Genomic DNA, 25,164 nt, shown 5'->3' with positions numbered 1-25,164 from the left:
TACCAAATTCTGCAATTCTCCAATCATGTGTTGTGCAAATTTGGTGAAGCCCGTGTGAAATGTAGCTACAGTTTCCTGTTCTTAGGTAACAGGCGTGACATCCAGTGGGGTCTTCTTCTGTCGACATTGTTTGAGGTTCTCAGAAATGCTCTTCTACGCTAACTGTACGGGCAGATCATTTGCATTTCTGTTGCCTTTCACTCAAAGCAGTCTGGCTGTTCGCCTGTGACCTCTGTCATTAACAAAGCAATGCTACATCCAAAGCCACTTAAATCGCCTTTACTGCTGCCATCTGATTGGCTGACTAGATATTTGCGTTTAAGCAGCTGAACAGGTTAATATATATTTGAGGTTTTTCTTTAAATAAAAAAATATAATCATCCACTAAAAGCTGTTTGTGTTGACTGTCACATGTATCTATCCATCCATTCGCTTCCGCTTATCCTTTCCAGGGTCGCTGGAGCCTATCCCAGCTGTCATAGGGCGAGAGGCGTGGTACACCCTGGATAGGTCGCCAGTCACACACAAAGACACAGACAACCATTCGCACTCACATTCACTCACAGATTTACACCTATGGGCAATTTAGATTAATCAATTAACCTATCCCCACTAACTGCATGTCTTTGGACTGTGGGAGGAAGCCGGAGTACCCGGGGAGAACATGCAAACTCCACACAGAAAGACCCCGGCCTGATGGTGGAATAGAATTCAGGACCTTCTTGCGGTGCGGCAACAGTGCTAACCACCGTGCCACCGTATTTATTTTAAACGTATATATTTTAGTTATAAAAGCCTAAAGCACATTTAAACAGCAGAATTTGAGCGCTTTAGAGCGCTTTAGAGACAGGCACATTTACATACCAGGTCTCCAAAGATTTCATTTTTAAATCCATAAAAAGCTGAAAGCTGTGTTTTGTGTTGAACTAATAATTATGGAAAGTAAAAGTCACAGTGATTTAAAACATGTTCAGAATTAGCAAATTGATGATGATTCATCTCATAAGTCCTGACACACTGCTCTCCCTTACATAAGCTGCCTTTTATAGGTTAAAGGTGTTGGTATCACTAGCCCCGTATTTACTTGGTATCACATTGAAATTAGCAGTATGGCACAGCACCACTGGCTTGCTTCTTGACGGATATTTCATTACATTAACACAATGCAAACAACCAGAAGCAAAATGTTTCATGCAAAGACTTTTATTTATGAACAGTCTGCAGTACTGTACAACAGCACAAACTTGTCTGTATTTCTGATCATTCTTAATGATCATAGCAAATATAGACAAATACTGTGCCTTCAAAAACAGTTCCCTTTTCACAATAATCTAAAAATACCTTGTTCTTTTTAAATATGTAGCTTAACTTTTGAAAATAAAATATACATTATATGAAATATAACAGTTGTTTATTGGATAGACTATATTGTACCAAATGCAATTATATGCAAATACACTTTCTCTCTGTGACTTCTTACGCATTACATGCACAAAAAAAGAGGAGGGGAAAAAAAGATGCAGCGCATACAAAAGAAGCTGTACATACCTCTGTATGAAAATAGAAAATATCAAAGCAAGATGTGCACCAATAGTCTAGATTATGTTACAAAGAACTCGCCGTACAAAAAGACCTACAGGAATGACCAGATAACACATTACCTGGAACACAGAGGTACGGGTACTGGGTTGTTTTAACAGAACAAAGACAAAACCTTGTTTTTAATGCCCTGCCGATGAATTCAGGGTCAGAGCCACATCCGAGAAAGTCTAAAACCAGATCCCAAATACAACTGGATCAAAGAGTGACAGGGTCATACAAGCAAACCAGGAGTTACAGTTTTAGCTTGGAATTTTGCCATTAAACCCAGTGAGTGTTGATGTCCAATGCATAGCACAAAGTTTGGTTTGGTTTGTGTTTAAATTTCTCGTATTGCTACCCCATAAGTGACGTGAGTCTGAACCAAATTGCCAGTTATGCCCACAACTTACAAAGCATTGATATGTCAGTGTTAAATTATTGAACATGTACAGATACTGTGATTAGTATTCCAACATCAATGTTCTGTACAGCATCGATATTAAGCGTCTCCGGCTTAAAATCATTATTATTGCCAAAACACCTTCATACGTCTCCAATCTCATTTAAAATAAAATGGATTTGCTCATGTCCAGTTTAAATAAGCACACAGAAAAAGTTCTCCACAAAGACAGCGTGTACCAGGCACACTGCTACATAGCTACATCTATCATTTCCTGCAAAAAAAAAAGCACTTCTGAAGTCACACATAAGGTAGGGTGTGAGCAAAAACAGCAAAGACTCCACAAATTCCAGGAAAAAATATATGTGTTGAGATTTCTTTAGGAACAACATGAGGATTAACGAAAGACAGTCCCGGTACATGTCTCGACTGCTGATGCTGAGACTCGAGCGGGGAGGGTGAGAAAAGCGAATCCCTCCCAGTATAATCTCTGAGTATTTGCAGAGATTATCAGGTGCTCATAGGTAACATAAAGCCAATAATCTCAGCTGTGCAAATCTAACGCTTGTACCAAAAGGTAGAGCCTTTAAAGCAAATGAGATCAGTGCCTTGAAATAGAGACTTGCTTCTGAAATCATTTCACAAACACCCCAGCGTGTGACAACTGTATTGCTCTGAGTGAAGCTATTCAAGGACCACAGTGTTTCTCTATGCAATCCTCTCTCGGTACATTCTCTATCACACAAATATAAGAATAAAGAGCAAGGGCTTTCCTTACCGGTAATACACCCAAACACTACAATCCCCCCAAAAATCTACTCTTTCATAACATACATAAGAAAATATACATTTCTTCAGCAATTAAATGTCTTAAATTGTTGTTGTTGTTTTTTAATATTCTTAATAAAATCTTATAACTCTTTCTTATTTACATTTGGTTAGGTTAATACTGATTGTAATGCAATACTGTCGCCTTCACGTGTGTCTGTATGTTTGTTTCTGTTACATTTCTTTTGTTTGTTTGTTGAGCAGAAGCACTTTTACATTCATATTTCAACACCAGAGCTTGCTGAGAAAGCCCCGAGTGCAGACGGGAATAATGACATGCATTCCTCCAAAAGCAAAATAAGACAACTTCAAAAGGAGGAAGTCCTCTTGCTCGAGCAAATAAACTAGCTGAGAGGTGGAGAGAGTGGAAGGATGACAATGACGAGACTGAAAAAGGCCTGGAGAGTTGGCACCCAGCAGTGCCTTTATTTGGCTGTAAAAAAAAAAGAAAGAAAGAAAGAAACTCTTGCAGCACCGGGACAGTCAGTTCTGTGAGAAGTCATGTGTGACATTACTGGAGGGGTCACAGCTGACTGAGCCAAGAGGTGAGATGAAAGCCTTTGTTGCTGGAAAAAGCTGTTAACTTGACAAAGACTGATTTCCACAGTGGTGAAGGCAGTGGTCAGAGGTTACACCCTCTCCACTCGACTGGGGTCGTAAGAGTCTGATGAAAAAAGAGAAGGAAGAAAAGATGAGACAACACCATCGAAAACAAGACATATCGGTATTATTTTCTCTCACCTCAGTGGACCTTAAAGGAATAGTTTGACATTTTGGGACTGTTATAGTGCGACTGTAACAAACACATTTATTCATGATTTCCTAAAGAGGAGTACGGTAATTGGAACTACGCAAGACACTTGTGAAATTTTGTAGGTGTCACTGACAAAATAATAACAGCCATGCTTGATGATTGTTGTGGGCCAAGAACTTGCTGCAGATTTATGCTTCAGGAGGAAATCTACGCCGTGACTTACGGCGTAACCGATCTCTGTAGAAACGTAACTGCGTGTTGGGTCGGTGCATCCTGCAACTACTGTAATTGGCCTGTTCATTGATTCCTCCTGTTTATTTCTGTCTACTTTTTAAATGTATCGGCCAGAGACCAACAACAATTACATCGTCTCAATATGAGGAAGAATAATCATAGCATCAATATAAGAGCTTGTAATGTTAGGAAATTCTTGAGGGGAGATTTGTTTGCAATGAAAAAACAAAACACTGACCACAACAAAGAGCGGGACCCACGGGAGGAAAATGACCTAGCATTTTATTTGTTTCTACAGGCTGGCACTGCATATAAAACACTGGGACACGAACACATGACAATTAACACATATTAAACCCAAACAAGCATAGATGACAGCAACAATGTCATTTATGGCTATGTCAGGCTACATCGCAGGGTCTACAAAGCCTCCCTAATGACTTATGTTAGTAGGCTAGTTCTTTCCAAGGCAGGTTAGCTATAGCAAAGCTCGATGTTTCTATGTATGTAAAACATGCTGTAAGCGTTATAGTGAGATATGAGATACACAAAGTATAAAGCTATAGCTATAAAACATCTTACAGGAAACAACTAGCCTGGCTTTGTTCAAATATAAAAAACAGTCTTAACATAACGGTGCAAACTTATGTCTTTCTGTGAACTCACATGCACTCCTGGCTACACTCTCGATGTGCTTAACTGCATCTTAACAGATATTTAATGGTTATAAAGCTTCTCTTCCAAAATCTTTCCCCCAGCCATTAACAGTAACATAATCAGCAGTGTACGTACTTGTAAATGGTTAATAATCACATGTGTATAGTACACTGAGGGTGCTTTATTCAGGAGGGAAAATAGGGATAGGAAAAGGTTGAATCTAGCCACTGACTTGAACCCACCTGAAATGGAGAGCATTTCCTCATCCTCCATATCTGAGGGGCCACAGGTCCCAACGCTGTAGTTAAGTGGCAGCGTTATTTCTCTCTTGGGAACACTGCGAGGTTTAGGAAGCAGAGGAGGCTTCTGGAGCCTAGTGCGCTGCTTTGGTTTGGGTAACTTTCGCCCGCCGGTATCTTGAGTTGTCTCCGCTCTGCTGACCCCTGCTGCATTCAGTTCGTCTTCCACCTTATCTTTAGAGTTTTCATTGTCTTCCTCCACAATTTTCAAAACCACTTCTTCTGGCTCTTCCTTTTTAACATCAGTTTCTACTTCTTTACTTCCTTCATGGTCTGCTGTTACCACAGTCTCAACATTAATCCCTTCAACCTCGTCTTCCTGTCTCGGCTCTTCCTTACACACCCCTTCATTCACTTCATTTGATCTGCAGTCTTCTTCAGAAACTTCCAACTTATCATGTTCACTTGGGTTTTTCTCCTCTTTTCCTTCTCTTGCCATTTCGTTCTCCTCCTTTTCTAATTGTTGCTCGACTACGTCTTCTTTTGTCTTCTCCTGAACTTCACATTCCTCTCTGTCTTCATTTATCTCTTGCGAGTACTCTTCTTCACCAGACCTGATGTCTTTGAGACTAAGGCGTCTTATTCGAGACACAGAGTCCAGTTCTTTCAGACGGGCCATTCTGTCTGTTGTTGACCTGTCCATACAAGTAGCAGATGAAGCTGCGGTAGAGTTCAGCTTATCTTGCAGGGATTCGATTAGTTTGCATGCTCCACCTCGCCCCTTTTTCTCCCAACTGCAAATGCTCAAGGACAGCTTCTCATCGGGGCTGATGGGCAGAGACAGGGGAAGCTTACTTGGTGGGAATTCGGGCAGGTCTAATACTAACTGAGTCTCTGTATCGTCATTGTCTCTGCCATCACTGTGATCATTGCTGTGCTGTTGCCTGTTATCTTCTTCTTGTACTTGTTTATCCATACCTGATGCTGTCTCTTTGAACTCTTCTTGATCTGTACCTCGGACAACCAAGGACTCCTCTTTCACTTGCTCACACTCTCGTTTCACTTGCTGTGTGTCATCAGTTGGGCTTTGTCGTTCCTCAGCTGCAGTAGTTTCTGCATCATCCTGGCTGTCATCAGACTGCCTGTCAGCCACGCCTAAAGCTTCCACTGGAACGGCTATACCCAGGATCCGCGCCGCCCTCTGTTCAATGGACTCATTTTCCGGGATTCCTTTTGCGCATTTGACCTCGTACAGGTTGCTGAGATCCTCTGCACGTAAAGCATTGGCTTTCTCTTGAATCAATAAGTTCTCTAGGTGCTTATCTGCTATTGTTGACTCATTCTTGTAGGTCAGTGGCTCCGACATGGCATATCTCATATCGCCATCATCATCCTCAAACACAAAAGAAACCTCCCTGGTCAACCTTGTGATATGTGGTGAACTGTCTTTCTGGGGTGATTTGCTGCTTTCACTCCTGGTCCTGCAGATGGTTAAATTCACGTCTCCCCTTAATGGTGGAACATTGTTTGATTCAGCCTTTCTTTTTGCATTCCCCTCGGTTTCAAGTTCATTATTTGAGTTGTGCTCAGGGCTACACCTATATTTAAGAATTGCTGTCCTCGTGTCCCAGGAGGGCTCTATCGACTGAGTAAAATCTTTCTGATCCAGCGGTGAGGGGACTGAGAGTGAGCGCTGCACTGGCTCCCCGGGACCACCGGGAGTTTCAGTGTACACAGTTAACCCCACATCTTTCAATAAAGACTCTTGAGGGACTGGGATATCTTGTCTATAGTGGCGGTTAGACTCATTATGAGGGGGGAGCGAGGACAAGTTGTCTCTGCAGTTTGAGTTTGTGTGAACTGAATGATCATTAGTAGCTGGTATGTTGTTGGCCTGTGATCTGGAAAAAAAACTCCTCATACTCATGGACTCTAGGTCAGCAGTAGATGCCAATGACTTTGATCTGACTTTTGTACTGTTGGGCTTTATATTGTGCAATGGTGGAAGACTGATTGCTTCCCTGCCTGGTTCTGGACCAGCAATAAAGTGTGCTCCTGCATTAAACCGAGCTAAACTCTTATTCATCCCATCAAGATCATCAATGCACTGAGCCACAATGGGCCTCTTGCTGATTGTGTCTTCCATTTCCTTATTGATGCTCTCCAGTTCACCAATAACATCACAGGGTCGTCGGTTCACTGGCTTTAGGAGAAACTGACCAAAGACGACTTGCTCTGCGGTCTCTGGGGTGCTGTTTTTTCTCGGAGATGATGGCTGCTCGTCTCCCTGATTTTGAACCTTGGGTGGAGAGGACGGGTCTTGCTGCGCGGGCTGAAGGGATAGCGGTTCTGTTGGGCTCAGGCTGAGGCGGGAAAAAGCGCTGTTGCTGGAGAGATGAAGGTTCTTCTGGCCTGCCATCGGATAGCCATAAGAGGAGCTGTTGTCTGTCACCACGCCAATATCCGTGGTTGTATTTGAGGCAGACTGAACAGGTCCCTGTCCACCCGGAGGGCTCTGGGGTTCTGGACTTTTTACCACTGTCAAAGGTGAGCCAGTCTGAGTTTCCTGATTACGGTACTGGTTTCCAGGCCAAGACCCAGCATAGCACAACTCTTTATCTTCATTGGCTTGAAGTGTCCAGGCATCTATTATCTCCTTCCTTAAAGGAGCTCTCTTGTAATTCCTCATTGAGGATGTGCTGCTGGTGTGAAAGCGAGAATAATGGGATTTAATAGGCATCTCGTTCACAGACTTGCTCCTAATATTGGGGCTCTCTTTGAGGCCTACAGCGAATGTCTCAGTGTTGGTGACGGTCAAGCTCGGTATTGTCTCATTGTTGTTCTGATCAGCTCCAAAGTCTTTGTTAATGTTAGTCGGTGTATGAACAGGGACAGACACAAGGCAGAAGATGGTCTCACTCACTCTTCTCTTGGTATTCCTATTGTTTTCTGGCCCTGAATCTGGGGCAATTTTCTTCACTTGGGTGATGGTTTCAGCAAAGACCTGGTCTGAGCTGGAGCCCTGACGAGAAGAAGATCTTGTTAACGGGGTTTGGAAGGCTGAAGAGGGCGAAGGAGGAGGGCGATGGTTTTTAGGATATCTGTTGTTGCAGTTTTGGTCAGGTGCTGGGAAGTTATCGACGGTCTGTTTGTGCAAATTGCTGTGCCACCTCTTATTGTCATTGTCAAAGTCGCTAGAAGATGTCTGGTTACCGTCATCGGCCAATTTGGTAGCGATGAAAGGCCCCAATGGCGGGGGCAAAAAGGCACTGTCGTCGGGTGCAGGTTCCGACACGGTGACGCTGGGAAGCTCATTACGAATGTGGCGAATCTTGTCAGCATCCGTCAAGGAGTTGCCACCCAGAGCTGAGGAAATATGGCGGATACGGGGATCATCAAAGGGGATATACTGGACCCCTCCACCAGGGTGCTCTTGGGTAGTATACACAGGGTAAAGTTGCTTCTGGCTCCTCTCTCTCTGGGGATCAGCCCACGGACCTACTGGATGTCTGGTGAACCAGTGAGACCCATCTGGAGCAACTTGAATGTGCTGGTACATCTCTCCTCTGTACCTACGAGTTAAAACAACAAAGTTAACCAATACGGAGATGAACATAAAAAAAAAACAACCTACTGGCTTCAATATAAATTTTTGAATAATTACTAAACTATTACTACATAGCTTTGCTCCAGCTTTTGTATAGCAGGTCAGAATTATGCATCACAAGGTAAATTAATTTAATATTTACCAAGTACCACCAAAGGGACAGAAATTGAGCCTTTTGACAGAAATAAAAAAGATGGAATTATCTTCTGGGTGTGAAAAGTGATACAAGTGTATGAAACAGAAACAACCCTTAGCGCCCTTGATTTATGACCTCAGTAAACACTTAATGAGTTTTTGGTTGCTTGTTTCAAGTCTTATTAAACACATTATAATACTCATTTTGTAAATTATGGTCCCCATTGGAGTCACAGACAAGTTTAAATTGGAATATGCTCATTGTCTAACGACTTGTAATTGACAAGTTGTTAGCTAATGATTGCTCAGTTTCTCAGTAAGATACAACTCTCATGTGACAAGTCTAATTTTATGACCCCAAGTTTGTGACAGTAAAAATTATCAGTTGAAGGCTTCATATTTGGGCTTCCCTAACCAACAAATGACGTTAGAGTGGCTACCTGCTTTTAGTCTATGCATAAAATGCATGTCCTACTTAAGAAAAATATGTATAGGAAGTGGTATCAGATATTTCCTTCTGACATTTTTTTTCTTACAAAAAATATCGACACATTTCGTCATGCTTGTTTTCTGATGTAGGGTACTTTACAGCGGGGAACATTACAGTAGGGAACATTAAAGCTTCTTATCATGTCCATACCTGTAGTCAACAGCAATTTCACCATATCCCCGCCGCCCTCCTCCCATTATAGGAGCTCTTTTATATGATGGGGGAGGGATGTATCCTGGAGGTCCAGAGTCCTGTGCAAAATAGTCCAGTTGGGGGTCACCTGGTCTTGATATGGGAATTGGCGTTCTGTCCCTGGACTGGGGAATGGTTGAGTCTCTGCCAGACAACACCTCACAGCTTCCCCTGATCTGCTGGTGCATCTCATAAGAGGGAGGTCTGGGGGGTCGGGTGAAGCGGGGCTTTGGTGTCATTGAGAGCTGGTTAGCGCTAGCTGGCCTGCCATTCTCTGGCCAGCGCGGTGCTCTGTAAAGGTCATGGTGTAAGAATGGGTGGCCATTGACCCGTCTGTACAGGTCCTGACCAGATGAAGGTATTTCCACAAACTGCAGACTTTCAGGCTGTAGCATCCTGGGCAGGGACTGGGATTTGGCTTTGGTCCTCGGGTGGACTACCATCCCCTCTGGTGTCCTGGCATGGAGCCGTTGTTGCTCCTGTGTCCAGCGCTCGCCCTCACTTTGTGACAGCTGGCTGCCAAAGTTCACAGCTGGACGCCACTCATCTGTCCCCAGGCTCTGGCATTTCCTCTCAGTCGCCATCCTCCACTGATGGAGAGCAGCCTCCCTGTCTCTGGATCGGGCCTGAGCCTGGGCTTGGGCCTGGACTTGGGCCTGAGCGTGGGCCTGAGCTTGGGCTTGGGCCGCCCATCGCTGCCTCTCCTGAGCTGCCCTCTGACGCTCCTCGGCAGAGAGCTCTTGGCCTCTTGCTTGTTGAGGCCTGTCTGGTCTGCTGTAGCCCCCTGGTCCCCCTCCATGGGGATCTCGGAAGTCAGCATAATCCAGCAGCACAGTGAAGTCCTGGCCTCTCCTCCGCCAGTAGGACACATCTTTGGACTGAGACTGAGGACCTCTGGTGCTATCACAAAACCTGTGACGAAACACACAAAGGCATCCATATGCTTCAAGTGAAATGCTTGTAGAAGAAGAAACAACCCATAGCACAATAAGGATGAAACTGGATGAAGAACTGGGACAGAAATAACAGATGAAGAATAGAAATAGAAGTTCTATGAAATTCATAAAATTCCCTTATCTGTCAGTGAAATTGTTTAGATAAGAAAACAGGAGATACTTCTGAACACCAGAGACTACTTCCTGTTTAAACTGCCAACGCTGGAGAACCTGCAGTGAAGCCAAAGCTAATGATGTTAAAACTTTTTTATTCATTCAAAATATTTAAAATGCTATAGTTAGTAGTCTTAATGAGATGTGTTTTAAAGGTAGAGGGTGTTATGTAGGGAAAAACCTCACACTGGCTTTAGCTAAGATCATATATATTATTTATAGAAAAACTAGTCCAATATTTAGGTACTAGGTAACCAAGATTTTAACTCTTTTTCTTTCCTCCTTTAAAGAAAGTGTCTCCCCAATATCTGGCTGTAGATGAAGTAGTTTAGTTATAGGGTAAGGCTCTCTTCATGATCCTTATCGTTATAGTTGATTTAGAGGTAGGCCAATGCAATACTGCATGACATACGCAGTGAATAAATCTCAGTAAAGCTGGGCACTAAAAAGTAAAATATAAGTGATATAAGTAGCAAATTTTTATTCACAATTTGAAGAGATTCAATTTAAAAAAAAGGAGCACATTTCCCACTAGATGGAGACAAATGACTATGAGTAATAATGGAGTGTTTGGTAATTGTGATTTTCTATGGGGCATAATGAAGATGTTACACAATGACAAGCTGTGGCTGTTAGTCCCGGACGTCCTCCGAAGCAGATCAAAATGTCGAGGATGTTTCACTGACAGTCTTTCTACAGCACTGCTCATTAGTCCTTAATCTAAGACAATGGGCACGGTCTAAATGCAACGACGGCTTCTGCTGTATCTCTGTGAAGATGTTTGATGACAGACCCAACAGACAACAAGCCGCATTTGGTCCCTACATGCAGCGGGATTGTTTCAGCCTATTTGTGGAGTGACAGACTGACTGACAATGTAAACAAGACGCAAGCGCATGTGTAGTCCCCCTCGAGGCCGAGGCCGCCGAGCGTCCTTGACATTTCCATCCGTGATCATCACTGGTCACAGACGTTGGCTTGAAAGAGAAGGAGGGGAGGGGAGACTAGCCGTGGCAGTCTGCTAAATTTGAGGGCATCTTGTGTAAGATGAGTTAACATCATTAGGCTAATTTGGTCTAAGTAGCACTGCTGAGTGGAAGTGCCAATAAAGGCCCGTTCCTTATCTAAAACAAAGCTGCCAGGCAAAACAGATTTGCATGAGGAGGAAGAAAAGAGGGATGAGCAAACAACGGACTGAAATCGCAGAACATATGTCTTTGCGATTCCCTCATTCCCAGCAGAATGCTCTGATAGCACTGGCAGAGCAGCGACATGAAAATGCGGATTACTCATCTCAAAGAATAACACCAAAAATGAAAAACAAAGAAAAATGCCACAAACACAACTGCTGACATTATTCAAGGTCATTTGACTATTTCGAGATGCTCCGTCACTGACTGCTGGCTAAAAAGGATTATGGGGAATCATCCAAGCAAAATGTAAGGAAAAAGGGGGTTGGGGAAGAGATCTGACAAGCCTGTCTAATTGTGTGGACAAGGGAACAGCTGTATTGACTTTGTCTCAGTTACAGCACACTAACCCCCAGAACTGGTGTAAATAGGCAAACTAAACAATCCTGTTTTCAGGGGGAAAAAACGGGCTGGCTGCAGCCTGGCGATATCTCCGGAAATATCATAGGTTCTAACAGACCTTACCCGAGAGGGTTTCACTTGCATAACTACTCCAGACTAAGCTAAATATAGCCTATGATCCATATACATATTAAAAAAAACTATATGAATACTTTATAATTGATGAGATATGCATTATGTAAGCAGGTTTAATGCCTTTAAAACAAGAGGAAGCCAGTAAAGTATACTTGATATGTACAACCTGGCATACAGAAGGGGGTATTCTGACAAGCCTGGCAACCTAAGTGTGTGCGTAAGACTGGGCATGCTCAAATGGGGCACATAGGTTTGGCCAAAAGCTGTTTTGATTACAACTCCAAGGCCCCATGTGGCAGATTAGACTCCAGCACACATTATCCCTCCTCCCCTCGCCCAAGACTTGATTGGAAAGAGGAGGCGAGAGGGAAATAGAGATGAAATGAGATGAAGTTACACACAGGGGAAAAACCGGCAGCGGTGTTAGTTCCATTGAATATGTACTGCAAAATCCCTGTGCAAAACTCTTTGATGACTTACGTCATTTTAGAAATCTCATCCAAGGAAACCACAACATCAAATGATAAACAGTCAGGACAAAAAGAATCAGTTCAGGGCATGCAGAAAGACATCTAGACAGCAGCACATCACGGGTCTGTAGCTTACCCACTGTCTGAGGTCAGTGACTCTCCCAAGGAGTGAGTGTCAGTTTGGCACCGGTTCTCGCCATCCCGTCTCGGCAGGCTCCTATCCCTGGACTCGTTGTTGTTGGGACAGCCCCCAGCATCGTATGCTTGGGGCTGCCTGGTTCCGCCACCATTCCCATAGGCCACTACGGGCCCTCTTTCATAGCCATTTACTGTCCTGGGGCCAGACCTGTTCTCTAGTATTTCATGGTGCTTGCTGTAGGATGGTGGTGAGGTTGAACGGGGTTGGTGGGATGAGGGAGCAGGGGCTGGGGTAGGGGTAGGGGTGGAGGACGTGGCATGCTTGGGCAGCTTATATCCATGAGAGATGAGGAGGTCCTCCACGCTGTACATGGTCGCATTTGTTAATGCTGGTGTGGTTTCGTTTTTCCTCTCTCTGCTTTTTTTTCTGAGAGAGAGGAAGGTAGGTCGGTTGTCAAGGCGTTTCTGCTTCTTCCCTACGTGCAGCGGCGGGATCACCGGCACAGCTGCGCAGCTGAGGCCATCACTGGGAAAAAAGAGAGAGAGAGGGGGACGGCATGAAGACACCAGAAGGAAGACAGAAAAAAAGAAGGTGACGATAAAACCATTATCCCCGCCACCCGTGTCCAGTTTTTGTTAGGGTTCCCGAGCTTTGTGAACATTTGAAGGCACAAAATGAAGAAAAAGAAAATGACCCCAAATTCTGAGTCGCCACGACAAAACCCAGCCCAGCCGCCTTCCCAACAGCCATTCCCTCCCACCTATCTTCTCCGGTCCCTCCTAGCAACAACCCTCTTTTCATTTCACTCAGACATCATCAGCACCGAACCGTCAATGCTCCAGAACTGATGGTGAACCGGGGCTACACGAACACCCTTAAAAACAAGCCGCAGTCGCATGTTCCTCAGCGGGAAGAGGAGTTTCAGGGGGCTGCTGGCGCTGCAGTGAAAATGCAAAATGTCACTGTTTACAGTAGGCTCCCTGCAGACTTCCATACAGTCACTGTAAGGTAGCTGTTAGCAGCCCCTTCCGCTGCTTCATGTTTTGCATCAATGAAGCAACTAGGGGATTGTATTCCTCTCTCTCTCTCTCTCTGCCCGCCTCCGCATCTTTTCTCTCCCCTGTCATCTCAAAAGTATTTTCTGGTTCTAGAAGAAGAGGACATGCTTTTAGACATGTGCCCTAAATAAATTTCCTAGTTGGGAGTAGTCATTTGTGTACTCCTAAGCTCTGTACAAAAATCATTAGAATTTCATATGATGTCAGATTTTCAGTCTATGATTATCCTGGCAAAAGAAATTCAAATCCATCAAGCACAAAGTGTGCTGTTTTTAGAGAAAAGCTACAACTTAATCTATCTTATTAGTTCAATTGTTATAGAAAAAAATTAAGCAGGGAAATTAAAAAAAACACAGGGAATTGTTATGACATGACACCAACTTATGTGCACTACTTAATGTGACTTACTCACTGCTACATGTTCATCAAGGTTCATTGGGATTCAGTGCTCTGTTGCTGGTATATATAAATTACTTAAATTAATCTGTCTTCATGCTGTAAATGTTAAATAAACTCCAGTATATCTCTCTGTTACTGTCCTCTCTCCTACCCTGTGCAGAGCTACACACCACGCAGTAAGTCTTATAGACGGTGCAGTATGTCGATAGCCCACATTACCCCACGTTTACTCGGTATGAGCATCACAACTGTAAGGCCAAACTGAAAAACCCCTGGCTGTATGGGTAAATTACAAATGGGACAGCCTCAAAACAGTGTGTATCAAAAAGTCGAATCAATCTTCAAAGAGCTTTGAAACACGTACCATTAGAAAAAGCAGATTCGTGAGTTTCACGTGTTTGCAGGTAGGTAGCATACCAACCTGCAATGACTCCAGACATGTTTGCATGGAAAACTTTATATTCAGCTTTGTATTTTAAAATTTACCGCCAGCTTCTCTGCCGAGTGAGCGAGTGATTCTTTCTGATACACCCTGAATAAAAAGTCTCCATATACTTGTAACCGGGTAACCAGGTAATACGCAAACAGAAAAAATACTGGTATCAGCTGTAGGCCAAATTTTTATTTTAAATATCAACATCAGCCCAAAATTTCACAACAGAAGCATCCCTCCTAAGTATAACAAATAAGCAGACGCTAATGATGCACAACATTTTTGCTAAAAACCAGTAAGGAAGCAACCCAGTAAGGAACTGCAGTGCTACATCCACTTTAGGCTAGCTAGACGAGCTCCCCCATAGAAGTACCATTCTCTGCAACCTTCTAAACAGGCAGCAGTGCGGGGACCCCCGGGGGAAGGTTGGATTTAACGTTTTAAGAATTGCTTTCTGCCCAGCAATCACTGTATCAGTATGATGGGCTGATGAAGAACTGAAATGATGATACCCAGTGTGCATCTGCTCGTGATGTAATGCCCTTGATGAAGTCATGTTTGCTGCCTTGTCAACAGGACAGATGCTGCTGCGGCCCACTCATTCAATACTTTCTGCTGGAACAGACTGCCAACAACCTGGCTGTCCTTAATAAGAAATGGCATACAGGAACAGCGCCGTGTGACTCGTTGCCAGAATCAAACGCCGTTCAGACGGTTTTAAGAGCCAATCACTTTATGATTGTTAAACGGCAGAGCCAAATTGCTTGTTTTCGCTTCTGAAAGACAGACGGCAATGCAGCCTTGCCGAAATGTATTCAGCTGCAAACACATTAGCATTTGTTTTGCTCCATAGAATTTGTTCAGCCATGATCGTCACAAAGAGATTAAAAAAAAAATCCTTCTATAAAAGGAGTCCTGACTCAGAGGACAGCGTCACCACCCCTTCTCCCGCCTTCTTGTACCTGAACTGTAGGAGAGCCTACTAGGTGATTAACAGGATCCAAGACCGTGAAATGCTGCTTTCTTTGTATGTCTGGCCCCCTAATACGATTATATTTTTCATTTAAAACCTTAAACCTGTTAGTTTTGGAGGATTGACTCTTGGCTCTTACCCAGTTATTACTTTTATTGACTTTAACTCTTTCCATTTGTGTTTTAGGGTAATCTTCTCAAGAAGGAGCTGGGTTTGGAGTTTTAGCTACTTGTGAGCAAGGTCAGTGAAAACGGGCTGGCAGTTTGCTTCATTTTCTTTCAAGCGAGCAATGTGGACCTAGAACTTTAATTCAACTTAAGCTTGGTACAGCTGTTGCAGAAATAGCATAAATGCCAGTAAAATGCACGCTAAGATGTTAATATTTATGACAGCTTGTCACTCATGTGATGGGCCTTTTCTTCTGTGCTTTAAATTAAGAATAACCACTATGCCTCCCCGCAGCCTTGCAAAGGCCCGTATCAGAATCCGCAATCTGATTGGTATCAGTACCCTTTCCTTCCTGCAGCTCAAGCCTATCCCTCCAACCAGGCAAAGGCTTAATTAATTAAAGCCTTAGGCCAAGGGCTAATATGATCATTCATTTTTTGCTATGATATCTGCATATCAACCAAGCTTAACTCAACATCCATATGCTCACTAATCTATCTTAATCCTCAATCTGAGGCTCTCGGTGTCAGCGCTAAATGAAGATTATCTGCATCCTCAGTAAAAGTGAGGATTTCCTACTGTAAAGTGAGCTGCATTCATTCAGTCCCTCTAACCGTCCCACCCCACCCCACCGTGTCACCAGCCCTGCTCCTTCCTTCCCTCCCATGATGGGCTCTGTTTAAATGCCACTAATTCTGTTACGCAATGGAATTACTGATTTTATGTCAAATAAAACCTTGGATTTGAGAACTGGTATGCAACAATGGGCAGCTTTCAACCCCCTAAACACAACAACATTGTGTTTCGCCACAATGCCTTCTTATGTGAAAAAGACATTGGTGTTGCAGCCTCTCGGATTTGGCAACTAGAAAAAAGGGCTGATCGGCTGTATTTTTAATGGCATGGCTCACTCACAGAGAGAAAATTAATGATATAGTTTATGGATAACATGTGCTGCTAAAGTAAGCTAAAAACAAGTGGAAACATATAGGGACTGGCATTCTCATACCACCCCTCATACTATAAACTACTACTGTAGCATCTTTTGTGAATGATAGAAGAGGTCAATTAACATACAGTTGGTGTCAGAAGTTCACATGCACTGAACATTTATTTGAAACGTTATTTTTCCAGGGTGGAATTATTGTGTAGTATACATCTTTAATGACTTTTCTAAATAAGAATTGTGTGTGTGAACAAATTTGAATTTATTTTTGATTATCTCTCATTCGCAGGGTCAAAATTATAAATACAGGCTCAAACATACACAAACGCTGACTCACACAAAAAGCAGTGGTGCTGAAGGTTCTACAATGTCAAGTCCAAGGCTTGTTCACGTCTCATTGATGATTATGATCAACTACAACTGGTAGTTTCTCTTTTTGCCAGCACTAAATGGATTGACCAGTGAGGCTGGATTGGATTGACGCAGTCAACAATGGGAAAGTCCATTGAAGGTTTGTTGGAGCCATTATTAAACAACTACTGATTCAGAGACCATCGGTTCAAACAATTGTACATAAGTACCAGTTATTTGGATGTCTCACCACTTTTCCAGGCGCTATACTGTCAACATCAGATGAGAGGAATGGTTGGGATGTTCAGAAACAATGCAGAAAAGCACTACAGCTCAAGCTTGCCTTTAAGTAGAAAACAGCAGCCACAGTAAAATAAGTTTTACATGAGCGAGTGCTGACTAAGAAAGAAACCGCTGCTCGAAAACCAAAACTTTCATGCTCAACTCAATTTTGCAGCTGCCACAAATGGTAAAGCCAAATGCCTTATAGAGAAAACTTTTATGGTCAAACGAGACGAAGATTGAGCTATTTGGCCACAAAGACGAGAGGTATGTTTGGAAGTATATCTGTGAGGCTTTCAAAAGTGAGATCAATGAACCAACTGTCAAGCTTGGTGGTGGAAGAATCATGCTCTGGGGCTGTTTTGCTGCCAGTTGTAGTGGTACATTGCACAGATTGGATGGAATAATGAAGAAAGACTACTTCCAAATACTTCACTTCAAATCAACAACTAAACAATTGAAACGTATTCACAACTAAGTCTTCCAATAAGACAATGATCCCCAAAACACACGAAAACTGGTTTTGGAAAGGATAAAGGAGGCTAACATTAAGCTTCTGGAAGAGCCTTCCCAAAGTCCGACTTCAACCTTATTAAAAATTTGTGGACTACACTTAGGTTCATGCCAAGAAAGCAAAGTAATTTAAATGAACTATACCAATTCTGCCCAGAAAAGTGGCAAATATCCAGGCAAAATAATCCCAGAAGCATGCTGATGGTCGCCAAAAGTGCCTGGTCAAGGTGCAAATTCTAACTTGTTCACCTATTTCTTGATTTTTAAAGTCATTAAAGATGCACGATAAACAATCATTCCACCCAGTTCAAAGAAATCATTAAAAGACCAAATTATACTCATCACTGTAAAGAATTTCTATGATGAGAGGGTGTAAACTTCTGACCACAACTGTACACTGTTATTGAAAACAGGTAGGAGCATTATTCTTTTAGTTGAGTGTGTGGTGGCTACATTGGGGCGGACTGCAGGGGCATGACGGCTTGCAGGTTGACAGTTTGGTGTCAGCTCCTTATTCATGGCCTAGCTAAGATGGGGCGGGGAGGGAAGAAGAGAGGGCACACAATGCAGGACGGAGACCTAAATCAGGCCTTGAGGTGCACAGAACTGCAGCGTTAGAGGGTGTGACTAAGCACCCCGGGATGCACGGATTACAAACCTAGCACGGTAAAAATTAGCAGAATAATTCAATCTAAAAAAAATAAACTTTACAGACAGTTTGCAGTTGAAGTCTGAAGTAGAAAAACAGAAGACTTTTCACATTGTGCTCAAAACCCACTGAGTAACAGTGATTAAAGTTAACACAGATGTGTTAAAATAGCACATTCCTGTTTAAAATGAAGCACTACAGACAAAAACAAATCTGGATTTAACAGGCTCCAGCATAAAGGCACCACAACAAAAGAAATCTCAAACACCAGGGCCTGGAACCAAAAAAAACGATAAGCCCGCTTCCTAAAATATTCCACAAGAGCCGCACCTCTCCAGCACATTGTTCCCAGTCTCCTTGGAACTATAACAACTGACCCGTGTGGGTGTGTTTTTGGCAAGTGTTTGGGCTGCATCTGTTAGGAGTGTGCATGCACAGGGGCTTCTCAGAGATGACGGCCGAACACATTCGGCAAACAGCAACGCCGTGCAGATTGTTTATCTATGTGACATCACCATGTCCAGCGGAGGGGCCGTCTCTCTTCCTGAGGAAGTGCGTTGAGTGTGAGTGTGTGTGTGAGGGGGGGTGGACGGACGGAGCAGAGCCAGCAGTGTCGCAAGTGTTTCCAATCAGGCGCTCGGCAGGCTCCTGTTTGTCCCAGGGAAAGAAGTTTGGAGGCGTTTTATTTTTTGGGCTGAGGCCGGAGGAATAAACAGCCCAAACGAGCCTGAGGCCACATTTTACCCACAGTGACCCGCAATGTTCCCCACATCAGGTAGGAGTGTAACTCAGCAACATGAAGTGTGGGCATATTATCCGGGGAGCTACGTGCCCTCTGGGCACTTGCTATCCTTTGGGAAAATCCCACTGGGCTCAGCAGCCACTAGAGTTTAGGGCAATTATTATCTTCTGCAAAAAAAAAAGAAAAATTACAGCTAAAAATGAACAAGTAAAGAAATGCTTGAAAGCAAGAAGATTATTACAAAACAAGAGCTCTTCACGACATTGCAACCCATGTGCTCTTTCCACAATGTACACCCTCCTAACAGAGAGGGAAGCAACAGGCTGGGTGCTAGAGGTGGGCGGAGCCATCCAATTATCGATAGTATCAATATCAGCGCTGGTATGGGTATCGGATTGACACGAGCATGATACTTTGTTTCTATTCGCTAACTTCAGTACTCGCCCACTTAAATTCTTCTAAATTAATTATTTTTATGGAAAACAAAAATAGAACTCAAACTATGAAAAATGTCTGAATCCCAGTGTGTTGTCATGTCTATTTTGTTTATAGCTTATAGCAGATTTAAAGAACAGAGGTTGGTCCAGTGTGCTTTAGAGACAGGCACATTTACATTCCGGGTCTCCAAAAGAACACTATTTCGGAAAATACATTTATTGGCCATTAAAACGTGTTTAGAATTTCCAAACTGATGATGATTCATGTCATAGGTCATGACACACTGTTCTCCCCTACTTAAGATGCCTTTAGAAGTTAAAAGTATCAGTATCGGCATCATGCAATACCGGCCCTGTATTTAGTTGGTATTGGATTGCAGTCTCGCACAGCACTACTGGGTGTGTTTACCCCAAGTCAATTATCTCACAAAGGAAAGGTTTTGCCAAAAAAAGCACAAAAAAAAACCCCAACCACTAGCATTATTTTGTTTAGCATATCCCATGGCAACAGTTGTTTTTGCTTTTGTGAATGGCAGCTCGCAGACAATAGCATGTGGACCGCTAAGATATTCCTGCTGCATCGCCGCGCTCCAAAACTTATTACAGTCAAACTCCGCTGGCAGAAAAATCAAAGGCAGGATGGGATGGAGAAGGGGAGTAGGAGGTTGGGAGAAAGGAGGGAGGACCAGGGGGAGGGTGGTGTTTTTGCTCCACCATATTCCAACGCATCGGTGGTATGGTTCTGATTCATTTCAGACGGTCAAGAAGTAGTCCAGCCAAACATTTGTTCAACCCAAAGACAACGTTCAACAACACTGGCTCAGGCACAAGAACAGCACAGCTGATGGCTCATTAATGTACGAGGCAAGTCGAAAGGCGCTGGTGATGTGACGGTTATTATGTCAGCGGACTCATTTTCCATTGTGCAGTGAGGCTTAGCGCAGTTCAGCTCAAATGCAGTGATTTGACGTCACAAGATTCTCCTCGTCTGAACGCATCCAACAGTGGTATGCAAAGGGAGATCCATGCCAGAGTCAGGAAATGATCATAATTTCATATGTGAGGAAAGAAGAGGAAAAAATAAGGATTTTATGCACGTTAATCCAGAAGGCTACACAGCAGGCTTCACCTGCACTGAGCTATTCCCAACTCATACTCATTCTAAGCCTTGCCAAACTGGCTTCATGGTAATTAGTGTCTGTCAATGTCCGGAGCTTGCTAGAGATGACAGTGGTTTGGTTTATCAGCCAGCAACACAGTGATCAAAGGGTTAGCATGCTCTGGCTTTCTGCTAATCAGATGTGGACTGTGCATGGCTCCTGCTCAGCATCACAGAGGGAGAGGTAGCGAGCAGTCCTGCATAAACAGAATCATCAGGAAAGTTTAAGCACATTGCGTGCGTGTCACATTTTAAGACAGCTGATAGAATTGTGTTGACAGGTGACTGTGATGCACATCACAGGTGGGATGAAAAAGGCTCTCCCACACAAACGGAAACAGGAGTGCTGTCACTGGTAAATGTGGAAAACTGCTATGTAAACACATGAAAATGAACAGTCAGGGTTATCTCAAGGGCTTCATTGGCATAAAACTGACAAAGAGAAATCACAAAGCAGACACAATCTCAGGCCATCTGCCAAACATATGGGCATTCACCGGCTAGCAGCCAGAACTTAGCAATATCTCTCTCTCTCTCTATACATATATATATATATATATATATATATATGTATAGAGAGAGAGAGAGAGAGAGAGAGAGAGCGCTTTCCAGATCATTTCATGCCTCTGATTCTCGCTCTGAGAGGCGTCCTGGCAGATGTCAGTATAGCTTTCACATGTTTCATGCAGGCTTCATCCACCAGCCTCCTTCCCCTCCCGCCTGCGTCACCTCTGCTCTGACATCACATGTGACATCAGGCGAGACCTCAGAGGGGATCCCTGTAGCCGGGCAAACATTAGATGGCTTTCAAAGGCTTCAGCTGCAGCCACCCAATAGCAGAAAAAAAAAGAAACAATAATTTTCTTGGCCTATAAAAGACGCTGGAGACCGACTGAGAGAGAGAGGGCAGGAGTTGCTACTGTTAAAGACACCACAAACAATCACACACACACTTACAGAAGCACACATACATACAGACAAGATTACTGAAAGAGAAGTTTGGATCAGTCCTGAGAGTTGAACTGCTACGACTCACTTCATAGCTATGGAGGGCCCCTTCCAGTTTTGCTGACCAAACCTTTCCTCTCACTGCTGGAGGGAATTAATGAGCTGCTTCCCTTCTTAATGCACTCCCTATCCCCCCCACCCCTCCACTCCACACACACATACACACACCCTCCTCAGGGCATCTATCACAGCCTCGCGTTCCCACACCATCTCAAATCTCAAGGATGTGCAAAAGACCTACCACATAACATTCATGCACCCACGCACGCAGCCTTTTCTTTCTTTTTTTGCAGTGTTTTGGCTTCTTATCTACAAATCCTGACACACTCTGAGGTCCAGGAAATGTCTTTTGCTGACATTTACTAACAGCTTTCGATGGAAACTCACTGACCTAAGAAAGACCTTGGCAAAAAAGAACAGATCACCCCTGCATAATGTTAATTAGCAGTTTGACAGCTGAAGTCAGGTCAGCTTAAATATGAGCGATTGGTGCGATAAATGCACTGTAATAACTAAACTGTAACAAAATCCTGAACTTGGACTGGTCAGGTAAAACAGTCTTGGCAATCTGGCCCCTAGAGGTCTCTAAGTGACAGGAGGAATTTATGTGAAAGCCATTCTAAAATTAAAGCGGCAGAGCCATTGCAAACACTGTGACATAATTTAAGATGTATGGTTAAGAGGCAAAACACAGGCCAGTGTTTTATACTTATCTAGCCTTGTGGGCTATTTAATGGATTTACTCAATGAAAAACATTTAAGATCAACATCAAACAGTGGACCCCAAATCGTGTTATTTCCCAGTCAAAGTGACAGCAGGGTGGCTGTTTTGACAGCGCGTTTCTGCAGAGGTTATAAGGCAGTGCGTGCAGGAAGCCTGCACGGTGGGAAGGAGAAGAGAGGTCAAGCAGCAGCGGCAGCCACCATCATGCAAACACGCTGCAGGTGTGACAAAGTGACAACAAGCAAACATCAAAGCCGCCTAAACTTGACAGACCATTTGTCAGAGGCTCATTGCGCCTGGCTTCCGTCGCAATTTGGCGCTCATCGTACGTACGACGGGCACCGAGAGCTACACGCGTTACCGGACCCGAGTGCTGTCACCGTGCTGTTCTCAGAAAATGATTGACGGGCTCGGCAGGATGCTGCTAGCCCCTCTGGTTCTGGTGCAGATTACTGTGTGCCGTAGCATTACTAGCCTAGCCCAGAAACGCGCAGTTTTACAGAGAAGAAAATTCAGCTTGTTTGGGGTTTAGTCATGTGAGCAACACACGAGTAGACGTTATAACATGACTTGAGACCTTACATGGATGAGTGGAACTCCTTGGCTGATTTCGGCGATCCACTATGCTGTCATCTTTTAATGGTAGCTCCGTTTTGTAAGTCGGGCTAATCACTAGGAAGGGGATACCAGCAGGGGGAAATTAGAGAAAAAGCAATTCTACAAGTTACAATTGCATATAAGTGACAGTTGTTTGGAGTAACGCGGGATGCCTCCCGAGCACCAGCCATGGCCTGCAGCGTTTTCGCTCAAGTCTTTAATTAGTGCTCCGGGCGATGGAAATGTCCGCGCGCGAGCTAGGACATTAAAAAATGCGTAATTTGGACGGAGTTTGGCCTCTGTTCCCCCAGCACGCGCGCAGAACGGCACATAGCGGGGCTAACGCTAGCCGGACTAGCTCCGTGAGCAGTCTTTAACCTTCAGCTGATAGGAGCGCGTCCGCAAACTGTGGCAGCCGCCACCGCAGACGCTCCAAGTTAAAAAAATAAATAAATAAATAACGAGCTCCATCCTCCCACTCCTTCACCTTCTAATGCCATATCCTCGAGGTGGCCCGGCCGTTTGTCCCGAACCTCCTATTCCACCAGAGGAGGCAGACAGAGCGCCGAGGCAGCTGGATCAAGTTGAGGGAGCGCTGGAAATGTTGAGGGCAGAGCAGATGCGACTCTCAGCCGCTGTCTACTGCCTCACAGCAGCAGCAGCAGCAGCAGCTCGCCTCCACAGCTGCCGCATGTGTTGTCAAAAAAATAGAAATCACAAAAAAATAAAAAGAAATAAAGAAAAAGCCACAACCAACAACGACCCCTGAGTCCAAAAGAATGCCTGGATGAAAGGCGCCCTGTGTCGCTCCACTTTTACCTGTGAAATGCGTCGTTGCGTTGCCGCCTAGTCCCCGGCGCTCACCCGTGCCGCTGCTCTGGACGGACTGAGCTGGGATCTGCTGAGGGAACAGCCCCTCTTCTCCACCAGCGCCGAGGAAACATCCCTCTTCTCTAGCAGGGAGGCAGCTGGAGACTGCTGAGCAGTAAGGTCACTTCACACTTAGGGTTTCAGGAGAAAAATAAAAGTGAATTCTCTTTTAAAGCTAAACATATCCATGCACATTAAACGTCACTGTGTCAGCCTCTGAAGGCGACTTGCAAACAGAAATATATGTGAGTTGACGAGCAACTCCATAAACTACAGGGGCGTTTCCAGGACTTATTTGATGAGGGGGAGGGGGGCATAGGGGGAACCAAGAAGAAGCGGGGAGGTTACAGGAAGCAGCTTTTATGGCATTATTTTTGTGCCACTATTCTGAGCGCACGTAAAAATAAAAATAAAAAATGAGCGCATGTAAAAAAAAAAAATGCAGGTGCAAGTGTTGCATTTTGAGGAGAAATTTATTTTGAGCGAAGAAAAGCTAAATTTGAGTGAACAAAATTCATTGCTGCCTGCAAAAAATGCATTTCAGTGTTTGCTATTATCCACACACACACACAACAGCAGCCCCTCTCGCTCAGTTTTTGCATTTGCGCTTGCTCGCAATGTGTTGCTCACGCTCTCAACATTTCTGCCCATGCGCTCAACTCTTTCTGTAAACCGTTATATTTGTGCCACAAAATCAGCCAATCACAGACTTGGATGCAAAAAAATCGGATTGGCTGTTTTGGTCTCCAATCAGCTCGAAATGACGAAATGCAATATCCCAGAATCCATTTTGTCCAAAACTCAAACGAGGCAGTGGTGGAGGAACACAGAGTGGCAGAGTTTGAAATATTACTCTTTCTGGGTCACAAAATAAACTTTTAAGATATTTTCATGCGAGAATGGTGCTGTGTAAACTTCTAATATCTGCTCGATTTATCAATACATCACATATTTGCATAAGTGCTCTAACGTTTTCGGAGCGCGCACGGACAGAAATGTTGAGAGCGCAAGCAACACATTGCGAGCGAGCGCAAATACAAAAACTGAGCGAGAGGGGCTGCTATTGTGTGTGTGTATGGATAATAGCAAACACTGAAATGCATTTTTTGCAGGTAGCAATGAATTTTGTTCACTCAAATTTAGCTTTTCTTCGCTCAAAATAAATTTCTCCTCAAAATGCAACACTTGCACCTGCAATTTCTTTTTATGTGCGCTCAATTTTTTTTAACATGCTCTCAGAATAGTGGCACAAAGATAACGCCATAGCTTTTGATCGGAAATAAATAGTGTAGAAACTTGGCTCTCTGTTACCCTCATACAAATGGTATTACATAAAAAGCAGCTGTGCATGAA

General features: G+C 43.8%; 1 protein-coding gene across 3 annotated transcripts; it reads right to left on the bottom strand.

Annotated features, from left to right (window-relative positions):
- Nucleotides 1-1,187: 1,187 nt before the first annotated feature.
- jcada (junctional cadherin 5 associated a) lies at nucleotides 1,188-24,046 on the bottom strand. 3 transcript variants are annotated; one of them, XM_040018772.1, is made up of 5 exons: nucleotides 23,429-24,046; nucleotides 12,500-13,027; nucleotides 9,076-10,029; nucleotides 4,697-8,265; nucleotides 1,188-3,473 (listed from the first exon to the last, which is right to left on the bottom strand). In XM_040018772.1, exons 2-5 carry the CDS (start codon nucleotides 12,871-12,873, stop codon nucleotides 3,439-3,441), a joined length of 4,932 nt encoding a protein of 1,643 aa, XP_039874706.1. In that variant the 5' UTR covers nucleotides 12,874-13,027; nucleotides 23,429-24,046; the 3' UTR covers nucleotides 1,188-3,438. The 3 variants fall into 3 exon arrangements, with proteins under 3 accessions (XP_039874706.1, XP_039874705.1, XP_039874708.1); XM_040018771.1 differs by having other exon boundaries at nucleotides 23,761-24,046; XM_040018774.1 differs by lacking the exon at nucleotides 23,429-24,046 and adding an exon at nucleotides 22,927-23,375.
- Between the last annotated feature and the right edge of the window lie 1,118 nt (nucleotides 24,047-25,164).

Source organism: Simochromis diagramma, unplaced genomic scaffold, assembly GCF_900408965.1.
Source record: "Simochromis diagramma unplaced genomic scaffold, fSimDia1.1 OVJJ01000717.1, whole genome shotgun sequence".
Taxonomy (NCBI): Eukaryota; Metazoa; Chordata; class Actinopteri; order Cichliformes; family Cichlidae; genus Simochromis; species Simochromis diagramma.
Note: the sequence above shows the minus strand (reverse complement) of the source record. Positions and strands in the feature narration are given on the sequence as shown.

Coding starts and splice junctions, on each gene's coding strand:
- jcada (XM_040018772.1), bottom strand. CDS start 12,873: ATGTACAGCGTGGAGGACCTCCTCATCTCTCATGGATATAAGCTGCCC. Junction 8,266..9,075: donor GAAATTGCTGTTGACTACAG/GTATGGACATGA, acceptor TTTAACTCGTAG/GTACAGAGGAGAGATGTACC. Junction 3,474..4,696: donor GGAAATGCTCTCCATTTCAG/GTGGGTTCAAGT, acceptor TTTTTTCATCAG/ACTCTTACGACCCCAGTCGA.